The sequence below is a fragment of the Aphis gossypii genome, chromosome 3, assembly GCF_020184175.1.
Source record: "Aphis gossypii isolate Hap1 chromosome 3, ASM2018417v2, whole genome shotgun sequence".
In the NCBI taxonomy this organism is placed as follows: domain Eukaryota; kingdom Metazoa; phylum Arthropoda; class Insecta; order Hemiptera; family Aphididae; genus Aphis; species Aphis gossypii.
In genome coordinates this window covers 11,103,015-11,126,545 of record NC_065532.1, presented here as the reverse complement: position 1 = coordinate 11,126,545, position 23,531 = coordinate 11,103,015, and the positions used below count along the sequence as shown (strand labels likewise).

The 23,531-nt window shown below is 27.4% G+C and overlaps 2 protein-coding genes across 3 annotated transcripts; one reads left to right on the top strand and one right to left on the bottom strand.

Moving 5' to 3' along the window:
* Positions 1-6,097: 6,097 nt before the first annotated feature.
* LOC114120578 (pre-mRNA-splicing factor ATP-dependent RNA helicase PRP16) lies at positions 6,098-13,916 on the top strand. Its single transcript, XM_027982522.2, has 18 exons — positions 6,098-6,342; positions 6,420-6,555; positions 6,627-6,790; positions 6,852-7,008; positions 8,039-8,220; positions 8,404-8,618; positions 8,692-9,441; positions 9,532-9,678; positions 9,766-9,976; positions 10,057-10,275; positions 10,915-11,074; positions 11,145-11,295; positions 11,362-11,533; positions 11,603-11,744; positions 11,825-11,985; positions 12,063-12,217; positions 13,368-13,582; positions 13,673-13,916. Exons 1-18 carry the CDS (start codon positions 6,186-6,188, stop codon positions 13,749-13,751), a joined length of 3,573 nt encoding a protein of 1,190 aa, XP_027838323.1. The 5' UTR covers positions 6,098-6,185; the 3' UTR covers positions 13,752-13,916.
* Positions 13,917-14,874: 958 nt separating this feature from the next.
* LOC114120577 (zinc finger protein 883-like) lies at positions 14,875-22,959 on the bottom strand. Of its 2 annotated transcripts, XM_027982521.2 has the most exons (5): positions 22,391-22,959; positions 20,800-20,899; positions 18,631-18,679; positions 17,915-18,456; positions 14,875-17,844 (listed from the first exon to the last, which is right to left on the bottom strand). In XM_027982521.2, the coding sequence occupies exons 2-5, from the start codon at positions 20,895-20,897 to the stop codon at positions 16,473-16,475; spliced, it is 2,061 nt and encodes a 686-aa protein (XP_027838322.2). In that variant the 5' UTR covers positions 20,898-20,899; positions 22,391-22,959; the 3' UTR covers positions 14,875-16,472. The 2 variants fall into 2 exon arrangements, with proteins under 2 accessions (XP_027838322.2, XP_050058685.1); XM_050202728.1 differs by lacking the exons at positions 20,800-20,899; positions 22,391-22,959 and adding an exon at positions 19,385-20,098.
* Positions 22,960-23,531: the final 572 nt, after the last annotated feature.

The following is a 23,531-nucleotide window of genomic DNA, read 5'->3' as shown; positions in this document are numbered from 1 at the left end:
AATATTAATTATTATTATAAAATGCTCCTCCACGCGTATCGGTTGTCGACGACTGCGACGCTACGCCGCCGTCCTTAATTATTATGTAAAAAAAATTATTATATAGTTATCGCTAGTGTTAAATCGAGATAAATGTATTATAACATCGAAGAATGAAAAAACCGTTTTTAATCCTTCACGCGGTGTTTTTATGACACGTACCTCATCATATAATATGCATAAGTAGTCATAAATACTATTCATGTACATATAATATTTTAATATATACCTATAGACATAATATACTGATGTTCTTTGACGATCGAAACAGCAGGTTGGAACGCCGCCTTTTATCATGCATACAAACATCAAAACACTCACATAACGTTTGAATTGGTGAAGGTGAGTTCCTACAGGGAACATAGGTAAAAACATAATAATATACACGAATACATGACATATATAAATTCCTACATTAGTTAAAAATCAGATATAATAGCGTCCCTGCAATTCGTTAAAGTTAAATAAAAAATAATTTACTATTGTGTATTGCTATTATAGACGCTTAGGAGGACTTGAGTGAGACTTATTACCCTAAATTATTTACAGTCGCATAAAAATTTAGAACATTCAATTTCAAAAAAAAAAATGTATAGAAATATGTTTATAAATGCTTAATTTTTTAATGAAATAATAGTTATTATTAACATTGACTTTACTAGGACTTGGAATTTGTAAAAAATATACATTATTTTTAGTTTATTATAAAACTTGAAAACATAAAAATCAATCAAAACGAAAATTCAACACTGACTCTAACTAATCATTTGTATATAAATAACAAGGTATTCCGTATCAAACAGACAACTAGACGGATACTGTAAATACAAATATTAGTACCTATTGTGGCTATTGTTGTAACTACAGATTCTAAAACAATTGTATTTATATTAAACATTTAATAATTTACACATTGAAAATATGTTTGGATTATAAAATTACGATTGAAATAAGGCGGTCCGCAGGTTTCATAACCAAAATTTGCAACTACCCCAAATTTAAAACTCAATTTGTGTCATATACGGGGAAGAAATTTGTTTTCCGTGTTTATTTTATTGTGAAACCTATAACATATTTCAATTTGAAACGCTATATATGTTCACATATCTCAGTATTAACTGGTAGACGAACTTACATATTTTTGTCTCTTGTGGGAACTCACCATCTCATGTTATAATAGACCGCAAATCGCAATATACAAACAAAATTTGTATTTTTACACTATAAGTATGCAAAAACGCGATTGTGTATGTCTTCGTGTATCGTGATCTCGCGCGCGGCAATAACGAAGGGAGTTTGAGTAAAAGAAAAAAAATTTACGAAAAGTTAAGAAATAAGTCGATACGTGCGGACGGACGGCCGAACGAACGAGCGCTTCTCCTCTCTGTCCTATACAGCGAACAACGGGACGAACGACGTGAGAATGCGATAGGGGAAAAAACGCGGTCGGAAAAACTAAAATTAATACGGATGGACAAAAATGTCTACGTACGCACACACACACGAACGCACATTTATACATATTCACATATACGATACTAATATACACACTCACGCACTCGTTTGCTATACGAATAATTTTCATAAGTACTATGACGCACAGACGTCCGCACCAAACCGTATACGTGCGCCACTACGTATAGGTCGTTATGGTTTTTTTTTCATTTATTTTGATTTTTTTTTTTTTTTTACATTTCAAGTCGTACTCTGCGTTTTGCCTCCCCGAGACATTTTTAAACGTTTTATTTTGGTCAAACGCGGCGAGGGGGCGATTCTGGACCGACGTCAAGGTCGCAGCGAATATTGTTCTGACACAAACTTATATATTTATATATATGTATTGCCCGAAAACGATTGCATAGGCCAAAACGACTCGTATTATAGAACAACTGCCAGTGCCTGCAAATAGTATGACATTCAAGCCACCACTATATTTTTTATATCATATATAGATTATCAAGCATTTTGAATACAAATATATTATTATATATAAATAAAACTGCAAAATATAGATTAAAATAAAATAATTAAAATAATATTCCCCCATTATAGTTACGTCCTGTACCCCCCCCCCCCCCACACACACACACATACACAACCATCAACTATCACCCCATTCAGAAACTTATACAAAGCGCAAGTCCTGGAAATTAAAAAACTACATACACACTTCACTGAGCTCCACTGAAAGCACGATATGTGATATATAGTAATACCTTGTGGCGTCGGAAACTGATGAGGTAAATTCGTTTCCGTTATTTCTTAATAGAGTCCTGCAGTGTTACGATTTCAGAAAAGTTCGTGCAAATTCTCGAAATTATCTTAAGCCACACGACACAATTTACGTTTTACAGTGTCTGTGAAAGCTTGAGTTAAACAATATTTACCTGTTACCCACAGTAATTTTCAAAAAAAAAAGGTCTATCACTCTCGAAATCCAAGAGCACTGTTTATAAAATAGCATATTTATTTTCTATAGGATTTAGGGAAAAGAGCTAAACGAGATGCAGCCCAAGAATAATGGAACCTACAAATTTGGAGTCCCTATAGTATTGTATGTAACGGCAATTATTACAAAAAAATAAAAATATTTTTTAATTTACCTACTCGTCTTATTAAATATATATTTATATAATGGAACTTCATTAGTTATATTATCATTTATTATCTATACATAATATATTTAGCGGCCGAACTATATAAAATTATATATTTTATCGGTTACACCGTACATTTTTGGCTATTTACCCATCGCTTATTATAGCTAGTTCGACGCACGACCTATATTCTATATTTTATATATAAGATAAAAAAAACTAATAACGTTATCTTTTCAGGAATCATCATAATACTATAAAAGATCTCCAACAATTTATAATCAACTTAACTTCAGAGTCAATCACCGTAAAAGCCTATTATCAAATATAAGTATATAATGTAATATATAGACATCGTTTTACATCATAATCGTTACAATAACAATGTTTTCTGTTCTACAGTTATAATTTTTAACAAATTAAGGCATTATTTAAGCGTACGCGCAGCACTATAACAGCAGTCATCTAAATATACCATGTAGTATTAAATGTGCACAAAATATTTTCGACGGTGTGGATAATACAGAGTGATACTTTAAACTGAGTTTTTATATAATAGAATGTGTATTTTATGATTTTTATTTTTTAGTTTTTAGATAAATTTAATTTAAATCAACAAATATTTTATAACTTAGATAATTAATTTAGAGGTTAATCATTTTTTTTAAATGTTTTTAAGCTTTTTCCAAACAAAAATCCATATTTTTAATTTCATATTCTGAAATTACAAAGTTTATAACAATTTCAACGTATAAATAGATTTTTATTTATAAACATTAAAATTTTAGTTAAGCGACCAACAGAGTAGTCTTAAACTTGATAATAGCTGAATATCTCTATGCTGCTACTTCACATCTCTCTTTAAAACCATTGTATAGTAATTAATTGAATATAGGTTTTAAGTACATATTTGTATCGTAATAATTACATTTTTATGATATAATATACATTGCAAATATTTAACAAATTAATTAAATTGGCTTTACAGAAAACAACACGTAAAAGTTCTATTCAAGTGAAATTTAAAAGAACATGTTACTAATTATTTTTACGTTATAGACAATATATCATCATACCTACAACCTACATTAAATGTAAATTTACTAAAAAAAAAAACGTTTAGCTCTTGTAATTTGAATGTTATGCTATTAGATAGGACTGAATAATCTTTTAAACAATTTTTTAATATAGTTAAGAGATTTAAGTTTTCAGTTTCTTAAAGTATATTAATAAATCTTTATGAAACATTATAAAAAAATATATGGTTGGATCAAACCCAAATATACGAAAAGAATGTCAGTTTTCAAGTTACATTTTACAAATCTAAGAAGAATAACCGATATAATATAAGAATAAGAAACAATATTTTATCTCACTTATATGTATCTAACCCAATCTCGTGCATTTTTTAATGGTTTTCTTTTATGACGTTTGCAATTTTGCCAATGTGATAAACTTAGATAATACACCAATATTTTCTAAGATTATGCATTTATTAAATTCTGATTATTATCATTATGAAATACCTATACAAGACGGTAACGAGCGTGCTTTGAGAATCTCTCTGTGTACGAATATCTTGTCCTCTTAAATGATTATTAAAGTAAAATGTTTTACTTTTCACACCTGTCACAGTACCGCTCACCTCACAGGTGCTCGTACAGCTTACTACAGGTACTATAGATAATCGATTTGCAAACTGTAATTCGTAATGAAAAGTATAATATAATTATTGAAGTATAATATCATGAAATAATAAATTATAATAATCAATATAATAAACAGCGAAACGCTGTAATTTTATCAGAGTATATATTTAAATTAGGTATTGTACATTAGTGTATGTATTATACGTAGGTATTAAAATGATAAAGATCACAATAAGTAACACAATACGTCGTAGATAGGCACCATAGGTACGCGCATAGTCGTTTTGTTTATCAATATTACATCATAGCACACACGAAACTCCACGAAAAACTAATTTTTGAATTTTGTTGCTATAATAGGTATCTACAGATTACGAGTTAGCTTACAGCTTGTACGATAGCTTAGCTACACATTTTTTGACATCACATTGGACTTATGCAAAAAGAAATAAAATACGACAAGCATAAGATTTTTTTATCACTTGAACAATATTATTATCATCTTCAAATAATTTTTTAACAAAATTTGAAGTTTTAAGTTATTTAATTAGGTATTTTAAAAGTATGTTAATATATTTCTATGGATATTTCATTATATTATATATTTATATTTATACATTGATTTCAGTAATTTATTTTTCTATTAATAATACCATTTATTAAATGTTATATTATTAATTATTATGTATTATCAATTGTAACGCTTACAGTAGGTAGTCATACATTTAACTACCTAACTTTTACAAGAATAAAATGTAGTGTGTTCTATAATAATTAATAATAATATATTAATATTACTATACCTATATTAGATGAATAAGGAACCTAATAAGTTTTATAACACTTTTAGCTGATCCTACGAGAAGTTGATCGTGAGGGCGATAGTAAATTCTCCCGATGGTACTCTCCCGAGTCTACTCCATTATCTAAATAGCTAAATATAAACAACGTATATTTTGATCGCAGTCATTTGGTTGATTTTGACCAAAATAATTTATAAAACACAGATTCAAAATTGTTTTTTGTAAACTAACCAATCCCTGTGTGAGCCTTTATTTAAAATACAAATTTAAAAAATTGTCTTTAAGGTACACATTCTTAAGTACATAATTACAGATTTACATACATACCAAATTTTAGAACCGTGAGTGCAATTTACTCAACTGTGGATGGCCTGACTGGCTTAAGTATATAGTTACACATACATGCAAAAATGAAACATTTCGTTTTATTTTGCCAGTTATTAACTCGAATTCTTGAAATCAATACCAACGAACCATATAAGATCATTAGGGTCAGAGCCGGATCAAGGCCAGATCTAGGGTCGGGGACAAATTGGAGGGCGCTAAATTACCAAATAATAGTGGCATAATAAAATGACGCTGAATTAAAGAAAGAGCGCTAATTTTATACTTTGCCCCGGGTAAAAAATATGCTAACTCTGACCATGATTAGGATGGAACCTATATTGTGTAGGTATGTTAGATGATATATTGATATCCCGTTTTTTTCATCGTAATTCGTAAATGTACGAAAATGATCTCAATTATTGGTTGCAAAATAGTTCCTCATAATTAAAATGTAATACATTTTTTTTTACTCTCCCTCTCTTTAAATAAATATTAAAATTAATTTCAATCGGATAAATTTATTTTTTATTTTTTTACATATCTATTGGAACAAATTTAAATAAGAACAATGGTACAATAATACAATTTAGAAATTTTTGTAATTAGAATAATTCGATTCTAGGAAAAAAGTAACAATCCCAAAACAGCTTGTTGTTTTTATTGATAAGCTGTAAATCTGTGATAATGGTACGTTTTAACTACGGTGCTTTACGTTTACGTTTTAAAATTTGAATTTAAAGAAATAGTAGTACGATTAATGCAATTTAAAAATGTCTGATGATGAAGACGGTGTACATAAATTGTCTGGGTACAATCACACTGAAGGCGGTCTAATCATTAAAAAAAAACCAAAACCTGCTGAACAGTTTGAGTTTAAAATACCCGACGTACCTAAAGGTTCGTTGCTTGGGTTGGACAAATTGGCTGGTAAGTTCTCTATTTTAGTATAAAATTGAAAATTATATTCCCGACATCTTCCATTACAAATGTATGAATATTTATAGCTCAAAAACGGTTAGAACGAGAATTAGAAAAAAACAAGAAATCAACGTTACATTCCTATACAGACAATGACGATGAAGGACAAGACATTGAAGAGACACATTTAAAAGACAATCTTAAACATAAAAACAAAAGCCGGTAAAATTTTATGACTTAACAACTAGTCATGTGGTAAATATTAATTTCATATTTTAATTTTTAATGTATAGACATTATCGATCAGCCCACGAAGAAACACCAACATATACTGGAGGGTTATCAAAACAAGCTATAGAAAAACAAGAAAGATTGAAAAAATCATATAACCGCGGTGTACATTATTCAACTTCAGATTCTAAAGACAAGCGGAATCGTCATCGCGATAGGAGGAGTAGTAAGTAATAATTATGAAGTAAAAATTTTGAAAGTAAAATTATTTTATACTTTTTTTAAAGGTGACAAAAGTGATAAATGGCATCGTAGAAATGAACCATATTATAAAAAACAAGAAAGAAGTGGTAACCGTGATCATCGATCCAGTAGAACGCCATCTTATAGAAGTAGAGATGAACCTTTAACTCCAAATGTCAGACTTCGAGATACACCATCTAGGTGAGTTATAATATAGTCTTCATTTTCAGTTGTACATTGCAGATTTTTAAGTGTTAAGTTTTAGTGTTTATAACTAATTTTTCTGAAACTGAACTGTTTCTGATAACTAAAGACCAGATTTAAAATTTTTACTTATCGTTACTGAGTCTATGCAGTCTTATGAAAGTAAAAAATGTGAACGATTCTGCTCTACTGCAGTTGTAATATCCGTTTTATTTATTATTTTCAACTTATACTTACATTTAATTTTATATTTATATATACATAATAATATAAAATAAATGACATATTATATCATTTTTAATTTTATAAAATCTATCACAGGTAACAACTTAGTTGGTTTAGTATTGTTTTTATCACTTGGAAAACGAAAAACTGGCGCTGTTACACAAAGAATAGAAATCAGTTTAAAATTAATTTATAGGATAATACACCCATGTCCTACACATGTTATTTCTATCTAACACACATACAACAATGCAACATAGATAATATATGTATTAGATTAGAATCTTACTTAAGTTTATTTATTATTAATATTAGGTAGAACAAATTAAGATATTATGAAATGTGTTGAGGAGAATATAAATAATACCCAAGCAGAGGGTTTTATTTTCATAATATATTTATTTTAAAACAACATGTATGAAAAAATTAATTATACTTGTAAGTAAATAATTATTTACTTTTACTTTATAAGCCTACCTGGTAGAGTTCTGACCATTATGTAGGATTTTTCAGTTATTGAAAAGTATAATGTTAAAAATGATGATTGGCCATAGAGGAGTAGTAAGATTTCCTCATAAAAATAATACAAAATAAATTTTTGTAACTGTTTAAATAAAATTTGAAACTTCTACCCTACTAATTAATTTTAAAATATATTTTTATTTCAATTTTCGATTACCTCCCAAAAAACCAGTTTCTCTTATAACTAATAGTGTTTGTATTTTGTATATATTTTTAAGAATAGAGTCAAGTGATTCATTTTCATTGTTATATAAAATAACAACTATCTTATATTTTCCAGAACTACTTGGGATGAAGATGAACATAATATGTCTTCATATAAATCATCTACATGGGATATGCCAACACCAAAATCTAGTATTGATGACGATCCAACTAGAACACCTAGATTTACTCCAGCCTATAAGTATAATAAGTGGGATAGCAATCGTGCTTCAGGAGCTACACCTAAACCAGGAAAAGGTAAAATTAAAATAATTAGATATTCTGATTAAAATTAATGATAAATAAATTACCTATTTAATATTTAGAATTTTATTCTATTATTATCATTGGTTATTTTTTATAATAATATATGGTAAATAAAAAAGTATGAAATTATATTATAATGTTATATTAATACCAGTATATTATATTTCATTGCAGAAAATGATCTATTATGGGCTAGCGAAACTGATCGTGATGAATGGGAAGAAGCCCAAAACCGTTTAGATAGGCAATGGTATAATTTAGATGAAGGAGTTGATGAAACTAATAATCCATTTAGTGATGTCAGCGAATCATATGCCAAAAAAAAAGAACAACAATTAGCTCAGAGTAAAAAGAAACGTATGTCTGCACAACAAAGACAAATTAATAAAGTATGTGGAATGATATTAATAAACAATTTAAATTATCAATATTATTAATTTATTAATATATTACAAATTTTAGGACAATGAACTGTGGGAACGTAATCGTATGTTGACCAGTGGTGTAGTTACATCTGTTGACATAGACGAAGACTTTGATGAAGATAATGAAGCCAGAGTTCATCTATTGGTACATAATATTGTACCTCCATTTTTGGATGGCCGTATAGTATTCACAAAACAACCTGAACCTGTTATACCAGTTAAAGATCCAACTTCTGACATAGCTATAGTTGCCAGAAAAGGTTCTATGTTGGTACGAACTTTCAGGGAACAAAAAGAACGAAAACGAGCCCAAAAGAAACATTGGGAAGTAGCAGGCACTGCTATAGGAAATATAATGGGAGTAAAAAAAAAAGAAGACGATAAAGATGAGCGTATTGATGAAGAAGGAGAAACTGATTATAAAACTGACCAACAATTTGCTGAACATATTAAAAACACACCAGAAGCAAGTAGTGATTTTGCTAGAAAGAAGACATATGCACAGCAGAGACAGTATTTGCCAGTGTTTGCAGCCAGACAAGAGCTATTAAATATCATCAGGGAGAATAACATTGTCATCGTTATCGGTGAAACAGGTAGTGGTAAAACAACTCAACTTACGCAATACCTCCATGAAGAAGGATACAGCAAGTTTGGCATGATTGGTTGTACTCAGCCAAGAAGAGTTGCTGCTATGTCAGTGGCCAAACGTGTTTCAGATGAAATGAACACCAAACTTGGTGATGAAGTAGGATATGCTATTCGTTTTGAAGATTGTACTTCTGAGGTAATTTACATTAAGATATTTAAAATTGCTAACTTAACAAATTTTAACTTTCCAATTACTTATTATTTGTTTTTTTTTTTTTTTTTACAGAAAACTGTAATAAAATATATGACTGATGGTATTTTACTCCGAGAATCATTGAGAGATCCAGATTTAGATAATTATAGTGCTGTAATTATGGATGAAGCTCACGAACGATCATTGAATACTGATGTTCTTTTTGGTCTCCTAAGAGAAGTAATTAACAAAAATTTAATAAACTTAAATATTTTAAAACTTGTAGGAAGTAGACACATATATCAATACAAATTTAACATTTTACAGGTAGTTACTAGACGTACAGATCTCAAATTGATAGTGACATCAGCTACAATGGATGCTTCTAAATTTTCTTTGTTTTTTGGTAACGTACCAACATTTAACATTGCTGGTCGGACCTTCCCTGTTGAAGTTATGTTCAGCAAAAATCCTTGTGAGGACTATGTTGAAGCTGCTGTAAAACAAGCATTGCAAATACATTTACAACCTCATGAAGGTAAGTTTAATTTGTATTAGATTTCTTTCATTAATTCTGAGTTATATCACTGTCAATACCTAATTATTGTTATTAATTAGGTGATATATTAATATTCATGCCTGGTCAAGAGGATATTGAAGTAACATGTGAAACACTTGCTGAAAGATTAAATGAAATAGCTGATGCCCCTCAATTATTAGTGCTCCCAATTTATTCACAATTGCCTTCAGATTTACAAGCTAAAATATTTCAAAAGTCTAGCGATGGATTACGAAAATGTGTAGTAGCTACAAATATTGCAGAAACATCATTAACAGGTAAAATTAAATGTTTATTAACATGTAAGACTTGTGTTTATTAAAATATATAACATAACGGTTATGTGTACAATAATAAGTTTATTTTAAATAATTCATAAATTTTATAAAACTATAAATTTAAAAATATTCAAAAGATGATTTATCCAAAACCAGTGTTTAAGATCCACAGAGCTTTATAGTTATTAGTTTATTACTAATTAAGAATAACCAAACAAAACAATGTATATAATATATTAAAAATATAAAGTTTACTTAAAAGTAAAACATTTATTGTATAATATATACATACCTAGATTGATTTAATCTTATTAATTATTAAAGTTTAGAATTTATTGCGCTAAACATTTTAAAATAAGCATGTCAATATTCAAAAAAATTATTAAAATATAAGTTAAAATTGTTTTTATTTGAAAACCTATTACACATATAAAAATTTTAATAAGTCAAAAATAATTTAAAATACCTATTTATGAATTAATAATTACTTAATATAACCTAACTCAGAGATGTATTGCTTAATCACAAATTTACTGAAAATATACCCAACTTCTTTTTATTCTTATTTCAATATATATATTAAAATTAAATAGTATATTTTATTTATTTATTTTATTTTTTTTTTTTGTCTTATTATAGTTGATGGAATTAAATTTGTTGTTGATACTGGTTATTGTAAAATGAAAGTTTATAATCCTCGAATTGGTATGGATGCATTGCAAATTTATCCCATCAGTCAAGCAAATGCTAATCAAAGAAGTGGTAGAGCCGGTCGTACAGGTCCTGGACAATGTTACCGGTATGTAAAGCTTTTTTAATATTATCAGCTTGAAATAATTGAATATAATTATTTTTATTTAAATTTTAAGATTATACACTGAAAGGCAATATAAAGATGATTTGCTTATGGGTACAGTTCCTGAAATCCAAAGAACCAATTTAGCTAACACTGTGTTATTACTAAAATCATTGGGAGTTCAAGACTTACTTCAGTTTCATTTTATGGACCCCCCTCCACAAGTAATATTATTTTTAAATATTCAATAAATTAATATTATTTTTACTAATTCAACATTTGTGTTTTAGGATAACATTTTAAATTCTTTATACCAGTTGTGGGTACTAGGAGCATTAGATAATACAGGAGAATTGACATCTCTTGGACGTCAAATGGCTGAATTTCCACTAGATCCTCCTCAGTGTAAGATGTTAATAGTATCGTCATTGATGAACTGTACTGCTGATGTACTAATCATTGGTAAATAATAATTGTCATTAAGTCTTTTAAAACAGTCAACATAGTATGTAATTAATTATGTTTTTATAGTTTCAATGTTATCTGTGCCTTCAATTTTCTACAGACCAAAAGGTCGAGAAGAAGATTCTGACAATGTTAGAGAAAAATTCCAAGTTCCCGAATCTGATCATTTAACTATGTTGAATGTTTATAACCAATGGAAGCAGAATAGGTTTTAATTTTAATTATTTAATATACTATATTAATAGTATTTCTATACTAGACAATTTATAATAAAATATGTTTTTACAGTTATTCAGCATCATGGTGTAATGAACATTTTATTCACATTAAAGCCATGCGTAAGGTTCGTGAAGTAAGACAACAACTTAAAGACATTATGGTTCAACAAAAAATAGAAATTATATCTTGTGGTACAGATTGGGACATTATTCGAAAATGTATATGTTCAGGTAAGTGGTTTAAAATCATGTTTTTTATTTTTATAAATTGTACATAATATTTGGTAAAATTCATTGATTTTCTATAGCTTACTTTCACCAAGCAGCAAGATTAAAAGGAATTGGTGAATATGTAAATTGCCGTACTGGCATGCCTTGTCATTTGCATCCCACATCAGCTCTTTTTGGCATGGGTTTCACTCCTGACTATGTTGTATATCATGAACTTATAATGACTTCAAAGGTAAATATACACTTTCTTTGTACATAAATGTTATTATATTGCACAAAACTTTTTTATGTATTTAAACATCAACTCAATATTTATGTATATAATAAATTAAATACATACTCGTTTCAAGTTTTATAACATTATTAAAAAAAATTGTTTTAGATGTATAGTTTTATAAGATTTGATAAAATATTATATTATCTAGGTAAAAATACTAGGAGATATTATTATAGTAGCTGTACTATTTTTATAATATCAATGTTAGCTATTCTAAATGCTAAATAGTAGGTACCAATATCTATTAAATGGTATCCAAGTTCCGTTATTTAAAATGTTATTTTGAATTCTAAATTTGTGTTTTATATACTTATTTTTTCATATTACTTGATAGAGAAATAAAGATAAATATTTCATACATATGAGTCAAATAACCATCTATTTTAGTAGTTTTTCTATACTTGAGTAATTATATCATTTAAAAATTCACTCAACCAGTTAATCATTGTGCAGAGTTCAAATTTAATCATGTTAAGTCAACACTGGGTAATATCTTAAGTATTTTGTCTGAAACTTCAAATTTCAATAAATATACATCCCTATATAAATTCAATAAAATTATTTAGTTTTATCAATTTTTTACCTTTCTATTGAATGTCAAAAACTTAATAATAATCATAACTCAAAGAATTAAACAACTATTGCTGTTATTCTATTGATTTGTTCATAGTTGTTACTGTTATTGTTTCAAAAGTATATAAAATTGATATAAATATACAAAATATAATTTCATAGATTTTATTATTAGAAGATTTAGATTCTTTTCATATCAGATAATGACCTGATTTTATCTTTAAACTCGAGTATAAGTTATAAAACAGATAAACATATTATTAATTTTTTTTTTTATACATATTATATAAGTTATTTACCTTTATAATCTTTAACTTATTTTTAACAACATGCAAAATTTAAAAAAAAACAACTAAGTGATATTTTCATACAATGATTTCATAGAAAGCACAAGATCTCCAACAGGTTTAATTATTGATTTTTTTACTTAGTTTTTGCGCTAAGTGATAAAATATTTTTATTTTAATAGTATACTTAAATTGAATTATATTTTCTAATTAACTAAAGCACATTTTCAATTGTTATACTACAGGAATACATGCAAACTGTAACTGCTGTGGATGGCCACTGGTTGGCTGAGTTGGGTCCTATGTTCTTTACTGTTAAGGAAACAGGCAAATCAGGTTCAGCAAAACGACAAACCATGGAAACATTACAAGAAATGGAAGGTTCTATGAGAATAGCACAAGAGGAAATGAAAGCAAGAAAGCTTGAAGAAGAGCGTAAACAATTGGCCAGCATCAGAAAGTAATAATATCATATTTAGAAAAATAATTTACATTAATAATATTATTATAAAATTTAAAAAACTAATACAATTTGTTTTCTGACTTATAGAGTGGAAATCATTACGCCAGGTAAATGGGAACCTGGTACCCCAACACTTCGTCGCAAACAAGGAAATCTGGGGTTATAACAGTCTTTTTACTTTGTTGTACTTGTAAACACTATTGTTTTTTTATAAATCGATTATTGTAGAAATTGAATTTAATACTACTAAAAATATGTGTTTGTATACTATGGTCAAAAACTAAAATGTATGTCCATGTATAATTATAAAATATATGTTTATAATTTCATATATTATTTAGATATTATTTACATCATTTTATAATAAGTGGTAATTACATGCATAATTGATATAAAGTCTAGACTTGTCAAATGCTTTCATTGCAATAATCTAAAATAACTGATGATTTGAGATAATAATTATCATTATATCTGTCAATTACAATTTATAATAATTTTATGCATTAAATTATAGGTACAGAGTAATAATGTAAGTCTGATCTTTACTTCTTTCTATACTTCAATACACTATAAAATAAAATATTAAAATATAGTTAATACTCACAAAATTCATTCATTTAAAATAAAACAAAATTAATTGCACGTAAGTCTGTGATACCATGTTGACCCGCATTCATTTATTTCTGTCTTATAAACTTATACCATCTTTTGTTGTTAGTTTCAATATAAAAGTGTATAAACTTACATCAAACATAAAGGTAAGAACAATATTTATGTATTTGTATATCTGTTTTTTTTTTTTTACAATATTCCAATTTATAGCAAATCGTGAGCATTTTAAAGTATCAAAATTTTACACAATCATAACTTACTTGAAAATATATATTCAATGTTAACTTACACATTTTAAAACATAAAAAAAACACATTCTTTGTAACTACAACCTAACCAACACAATACATATTACAGTATATTATTATACACAAATAATGGCATATCTATGTAGTTATATAGTTATTTAACATTTTACCAAAGTCATTAAAAACAATTATTTTTATTATACAAATACAACTAAGGGTCTTCAACCTTTTTAAGCAGTGGACTACCTATTACTTTTCATTAAAACTTGCAGTCCACATTTGTAATAAAAACTGATTTGTAAATTATAGCCCAGGATGTTATGTTTATTTTCAGACTAAAAAACATGCAGTGATGTGTCTTTGGGAAAAACTGCAATTTTATCAATTTTTTTTCTTTGGGTAGATGAAGTAAAAACTTAAAAATAAAAATGCTAAAAATATATGCTTGTATATTACGGTCAAAACTAAAATACATGTTCATATATTATATAATACATATTATGTGTATAGTTATGAACAACTTTAATAGTTGTTAATTATTACATTTACATAAAAAGTATACCTAATACATTATATACTTTAAAAAATATATATATATATTTATAAATTTATATATTGCTTAGCATATTATTTACATCTTTCTAAAACAAGTTGCACAATTACATATATAATTTACCTTGATTAAAGATCCGGAGTATTAAAATGTGTTCAATATAAAAATCCAGAATTATGACTAAACAGTTATAACAATTATTGGTACTTGTATTATTGCCCTGCCATCTCGCAATATTAATGTGAACACCATGTCAACATGTGACTTTCAATAGTCCTAAACTTGATAAACAATATTTATACCATTCAACTTTCAAATAAAAATAAATAATTAGTAGTAACATTGTTAATAACTAATATTACATCCAAATAAACATAAGAAAATATTTTATAGATCCTTAAATGTGACATTTCATTTGCTACATTTTTTTTTTTTTTTTTGTTAATATTAATGCCAGTTTAAAAATATTGTAGAAAATAACCTATTATAATTAATTTTTAATACTTGAATTTATACATAGAATACATACAATATAGCGACAAGCCAACAACACACCAACACAATTAAAATAAAATAAAATTTAAAATATTATAAGAATTATTCTACCTTTCTTCCATAAATAGATCAATAACCTAGACGTAAGATATCAAGGTATATAGTAATATTGATCATGAATATTGGCATTTCAGATTAAAAACTGCACATGGGCGCCAAATGGTGGGGGTTAAACATTTTATACAACTTAGTGGCAGGGAGACAATAAACGAATATTCAATAATTATTCCATCAAGTACAAATTATTATCATTTTGCACATTAATTAAGCTATATGGGAAGAATAAAAGATATGTGCAGTGTCATAATTTAAGTCAGTTATCACTTATTTCTATACTCTAATAAGCTATAAAATATAATATTAAAAGTTATTAATACTAATAATAATCATTAATTTAAAATAAAATATTTACAACTAAATCAAACCTAATTATACTTTATGTAAATATATTTAAACTATTTTTATCATACAAAAATACATTATATTGGGAACTATGAGGCTGAAATATTTTAACAACAATATACATTTTTTATATATGTAAAAAAAAATAATAATTGGTTAAATATTGATTTAAGAAAATTAAAGAAATTCTAATTTTCTAATTATATTAACTCATTTACTAATACTATATGTTATCTGAATTAAATTAATGTTCAATTTTTAATAAGTTTTTAATTTTAAAAACAACATTTGAATTAAATAAAAACTAAAAAGCAACAATGAATTATCATGGTTTGCTGATTATAAAAAACAATTTCATATTTACATAAAAACATATTTATCTACAATTCATATTGTATTCACTGCAAAAAAAATGTAAATGATCAATAGTTAAAGGCTATTAAAGAGTTCACCAATAATAATAATAATAATAATAAGAGCGAGTGAACAAAATTACTTTTATTCATATTTATCTGTTTTACGTATCAGCATGTACTACACTGTGTTTTTTCAAATACTCTTGATTGAGGAATGATTTTCCACATTGGTGACAAACAGCGGATGAGAAATTTATACGATCATGTGTGGCAAAGTGACGTCTCAATGAAGCAAGTTTCAAAAATGACTTGTTACAAACAGTACATTCAAAAGGCTTTACACCAGAATGTATCATCACATGGTTTTTTAGATGAGATGTACTCTTGAATCTCTTCAAACAAATGTCGCAACGGTGAGGTCGCGATTCAGTATGAGAAGCTTTATGTGCAATCAAAAACGACTCTTGAATGAATGTTTTGTTGCACACATCACATCTATGCACTGATCTGTGATTTGAATGCATGATAGCATGCTCCTGTAAGTGAAGTGCATGGTTAAATGTAGCACCACATTCTTTGCACGAGTACTTGGGTTCAGCTTGTCCGCTATTATTAGTACAATTTCCAGAAATCATATGTTCATTGAGTTGTTCATATGAGAAAAAGGATATGCAACATGATGGACATTGATGTTGTAAAGCGAGTTTTTGATCATCTTTAGAGTGGGTCAACGAATGTTTTTTCAAATTTGACGAATCGGCAAATGCCAAACCACATACATCACATGCAAAAGGACGACAACCAGTATGTGTAAGCATATGACGCTTCACATCTGATGGACGTGTAAACCCTTTATTGCAAATACGACAGGGAAATGGTTTTCGACCTGTATGAGTTATCATATGAGCTTTAAGGTTACTCTGATTTGTGAATGTAGCTTCACATTTTACACATGAAAATGGCTTTTCTCTTGAGTGTACCAATTTATGTCTCTGCAATTCTGAAGGTTTGCTAAACGCTTTATCACATGATGTGCATGGATATGGTAAACCCCCGTTATGGATCATTGAATGTACTTTTAAATTATAATTGGTAATAAATGACATGGAGCAAACCTGACAGACAAACGGACGTTCACCCGTATGAATCATCATATGACGCTCTAAATCAGAAGGTCGTCGAAATGATTTTTCACACATAGTACACGGATGTGGCTTTGCTTTTGAACTAGCTATCAGGTGCCCACATAAATTACTGGAATAAGTAAATGTCATGTTACAAGTTTTACAATGCAATGGTCGTTCACCAGTATGTACGCTCGAATGTCGTTGTAGACAGGATGGCTTTAAAAAACTCTTATCACATTCAGTGCATGTGTACACAGCACTCCCAGTATGTTTCATGATGTGAAGTTTTAAATCACTTTTATTGGCCACAGACACACCACATTGATCACAAACAAAAGGAGGATTTTCTGTATGAATTGTCATATGACGAAACAATCTGTAACTTGAGGGGAATTTCTTATCACATCTAAGGAAAAAAAAATTATAATATAGTACCACAAAAAATGTATAAGATATATTTTATATAAAAAACATACTTTTCACAAGCGTGTAGTTTCTGACGAGAGTGTATTTGAGCATGTTCTTTTAAAGATTGATCATCAGGAAAAACTAATCCACAAACTTCACAATGGTGTAACTTGATATTGCGATGAATGAGTAAATGTGCACTCAATGCATTTGCCTTATCAAATTTTTCTCCACAAACGCTACACAAAAATTTACACTCAACATTTTGGCCATCTTCATGAGACACCTCATGAGATTTTAAAGCATTAACATCTGAAAATCGTTTGCCACATTTTTGACATTGTAGTTCATCCATGGGATTAGGTCGCATAAGACTTTGACAGTTTGCCACCGCCTCATTGGCCATGTCAATTGCAATATTTTTTTCTTCAGCAATATAAATTTCTGTTGTTCCTTCTTGGTTAGATAAATCCACATTTTCGATTTTTAAATTATTTATTTGGATTTGCCCTGATACACTTATAGCTTCTTGGCCATTGATTATTTTTGCCAAACTTTCTACAGTCATAGTCCCCACTTCTTCTTGATCTAGCAATAGATGGGCTAAATCCTACAATTTGAAAACAAACTTTTATTAAAATTAAATAATTTTTATATTATTAAATTAAGATTAAAATGTTATAATAGATTTGTTAAAATTCATAGCAATAAAAATAAAAAATTTTATAGATTGTAATAAATAGAATAAATAAAGCTAATACAAAGTTGAAAATGAGTTACTTACTCCATTTAATCCTTGAACAAATATCCCATATCCAATATTTTCATGCACTCTGAAATATTAATAAATATTAACTTCAATAAGAATTTTATGTTTACATTCATTTTTATAAATTAAACTTATAATAACAAAGGATAACTTATTAACTTATTAGCCTAAAATTAAGAACAAGGTTGAACAAGCAACAGATATTGACAATTATGTATATCATATTGTATAGTGACACATAATTATATGGTTAAATATTTTTAAAACACAATTTTTAATGCTAATTATCAATATTGGTAATTATTGTCAATTATTTTTAAATGTATTTAATTGATACTTTAGATTTAGTAACTATAAACCTTTATTAAAAAAATTTATTTTACTAAAGAAATTTTAATCCAAAATTTAATTAACCAACAATGAATAAAATATTTTAAAACTAGAAATTTAATAATATGTTTAATATAAAAACTTAAATTTTCTATCATAATTGAAACAAGCATTTTTTATTGCGTGAAATTATCAATATTTACCCATAAAATTATTATAGTTACGATCAAATTATTTAAGTATTTAAATAGTGTGCTTGCAATAACTCAAACAAACAAAATTATTATTATAATTACATCTTTCTCATCTTTATAGCTTCTTCAAAATAAAATATATTCATTTTTTTATAAGCTAGAATACCAATAGACAATAATATTCTATTATTGCATTACATTTTAAGTTTTAGAGACTTTTTATTATTTTTATCATTATCTATTACTTGTTAGGTGACAATCCCACTATATATTTTGATAGATTGGAATAGACGTTTGCCCAACCAACATAATATTGCAGTATGAGAAGTCACTGAAACAAATAGACTAGCCAAAACACATATTATGGTCAGGCATCTTAGGCTTCAACAACTATAGTTATTAATTAGTCTACTAAATTTAATACAAACTATAACAAAAACATACATTAAAGTTTTTACTATGTTTGGCTAAAGTTTAAATTAAGGTTAAATGTGTAAATTAATTCTATGTTTTAATTTTTTTATGAAGTTAATATATCAGTGAGGCTAAGATAATGAAGACTTTCTGTCATTTAGTATATTTCAATCACAATTTGATTGAACGTTAAATTTTTATTACAAGTGTTATATGTTGAAGCTAGTTCTTTGTTAATAAGGTAGAAAGGGGTTAAGTGCATGTGTCCAATCTCACTTGGATGGTTATTACTAATTCTTCTCTTATTTTTATTTATTTGTTTTTATAAGTGTTTTATATTATTTTATTTGTTTGTAAATGGTGCTTTATTACAGTTTTTCAGCCATGATTCTATTGTTTTGTTATTGATAATTTTTATTAAATTAAACTTTTAAAATATTTTAGTACATTAAACAATAATTAGTTTGAACCATTAAGCACAGATTAGAACTGAAATTAAAAATATCAGTATTTGAACCAAAATCTTTTTTCGATTTTATTGGAAACTAATATTTATTGCCATAAAGAATCTTTTGGATTCTTTTAGTTCAAAAATTATTTAGCTATTTTATTTATTTGGATACATTATATAATTGGTTTATTGTACTTGGTAATTATTTTTTTATAAAAGAGAAATTACTAACATTGCAATATATAAATTTTCATTTACTGGTCTGTTAGTTATTGACTCATCAGGCATTATTTTATTTTTAGCTTTGGACGATGACATTTAATGATGTTTACAAGTTAATGATTAACAAAATAATTATTAGAAAAATCATAAATACATACCCATTTAAGTTATTATCAGATTGTGACCTGGACTAATAAATAAGCAAGTGAAATCAATAACTACAGAGATGATTACACTTACATATCTTACAAAAACCAAAACCATTAATTAAATAAAATCACTTATGATTAACACATTTATGCAATTATATCAAACTATGATACACAGCACCAAAACTTCTTACAATGAGAGTTATGGATGTTTTTAAAACCAAAATCTTAAACTTACTTACGTTCTTATAACCTAGTAGGGTTAGGACAACTGTTGTTTAATCTTATAATTTTATTTAAATATTAAGTATATTAAGTTTATATTTTAATTTTTATTTTACTTTTTGAAAAAAAATACACCTGTAAAAACTGGTATTTACTCTTAACTAAAGCAACATGTTTGTATAAACATTAAGAAATTTACCGTCTATCATCTGCACTTTCAACAGTTGCTCCTTGAACAGTTACTAAACGTTTTTCACCAGATTTTTCCGTAACAACAATTTCCACGCTACCGTTCATTTCTGAAATTGAAAAATATTTAGGTTAGTATTAATTTAATAATCACAAAAATCAACTTTTTTTAATTTGTATAAGCCTTAAACTTTATAACTATGAATATAAATAATTTAGGTACTGCAGATTGTATGAGTTTAGTTTTGAAATTATAGAGATTTATCAGTAATGATTAAAATTAAGTTAAATAACAAAATTAATATTCAATTTATCAACTAAAGAGTTTTTAAATAAATTTATTTATTTCGCCTAATTACAGCATGTATTTTTAAAACTAAATATTTAGGAAAATAAAAAAATACATGATGTAATAGGTACATTGTTATGGTAGTTAATATAAAAAAAGTAAAAATAGAAATATACATATATATATATATGTTGTATTCTGTATACATATGCTAAATAATAATAAAGTTGGTAGTAAATTAAGTTTAGAAATTTAACTTTAATAAAGCTAAAGTTTTTACTTTAAATTAAGTTTAGAAATTCTAATTGATCAGGTAAAAATTAAGAAAAAAATTTGTTAAGGTCATACAACGCACAAAAGATTTATTTGAACCATACAGCATAGAAGATAGAGAAATATAAAATGGATATGTTTTGCATGTTCTACGAGGAGGAATTTTGAATAATATATATGAAAAGAGGGTACGAAATCAATATCACTAGATATAAGCTTAAATAAAAAATTTTAGACTGGCATGGTGTCTTCCGTCAGCTAGTGTAAACGGTATCATATTAGGTATTTTATAGATCAAAAACCATACCCAAAATTATGTGACTATTGAAAATTAATCTGAGTTTATCTAACAAATATTCTACTGTTTTACTACATAGTTAAATATTAGTGTTAACTTAAAAATATACGAGGTCTACAATTCATACACGTTTCTAACCTCTTATGTGGTTTTACATACATTCAAAATTAAGTATCCTGATTTAATTAATCAAGTATAAGATGTATTAGGTACCTAATACATATCAAACAACAAACTTATTTAACTAGGTGCCCCTTTTGTGAGAAGTATAAAATAATTTTAGTTTATATACTTTGGACCTTTTATTCTTAATGGGACACTAATTTAAAAAAAAAATAAAATAACAAACTAAATTTCTTAATAAAATTTGTTATAATGAAACTTTTTTTATACTCAATGTGTCAGTAGATATCTCGGTAGATATTAAATCTTAAGTATAAATAAAAAATGTTTAGTTGAATCAAATCGGTCTTCAACAATTATGCTCAAAAGAAAATATATTATACAGGGACTTAATTGAGACTTAACTGTAAGTATATAATGCAATGCCACAATAGTACTATTAGTACTTAAATTAGATAGAGATGAACAACCTGTGGATATTAATATTAACGCTTTTCCATCATTTGGAAAAATATCTAGATACTATTTTTCTTAAAGCCATAGAATTTTCTTAGCATTAAAAACAACAAAACTACAGACGGTCAAGTACACAATAATTATTGGTATGTATGTATTTACTTCCTGATGTTTCTACGTCGTTTCGAAGTTCAGTTGATATTAATCGTGAGCAGATGTCTTCAAATCATTAATGTCAAGACGGCCAACCACATTAGACAGAATCCAATCACCGTAGATGAACGTTTATCTTTCTTGGGTGAACGTCGACGGAATTATCACGACCGGACACACAACGGACGAGCCCGAATGGCGAATAGTAGGCAGAGACTTAGAGTACGTTAATTATTATTGTCGATGTCACGCACACTCATAAACAATAACAATAAATAATAATCGTTCGATATCACGGTAATGCCAAAATTAATAAACAACAAAATTTTTTGATTTCTCCATTATTGCGTTTCATCAATATTAATATTATTATTATTATTACTATTATTACAGATATTATTATTATTATCGTTGTTGTACTCTATTCTATTTTATATTAATAATAACATAATAGGATGATGATCAGATGATAATAGTGCTCGATGGTTCTACGAGATGATAAATGATAATATCACAAAAAACCGACGGACAAAAAAAAAAAACATAGGAACACCACACGATATATATAATATGGGTGTTTTAATATTATTATTATTTTAGTATGAGGGCGATCGTCTTGACGATTGGCGTAAAAACAACCACTGCACCAGTGTCGCGAATACGATACACACCAACCCTTGTCGGTTGTCGGTTGGCGGCACTGATTCTATTGTCCGGACGGCCGTTTCGGCGGCGGCGGCGGCAATAAGTTAGAGACTTTTACTTTACCATTTAGTATTTACTATTATTTACCATTACGATTACCAGATAACCATTACCTATCAAGGACAAACCGGTCGTCCTCAGGTCGTGACGAGCTCTTTTTATTTTTCATTCACCCGCAGAAAGAATTTTGAAAAATCGATTAATTTTTTTTTCCCGTAGTGTTCCCCCAAACCCCCACCATTGCCATCAACGTCCATCACATGACATAGCAGCAAGCATAGGTATAATACTATAATATATAATGGGGCAGAACACGCGACGGCAGACTTGTAATCACGAATTACGCGTTTTTTTTTTTTTTTATGTGTAGGTATAAATCGAGCTTGTACCTACATAATAATCGTAGACGGTAGTTCGTACTTGGAAGTAGTCGTAGCAATCTACA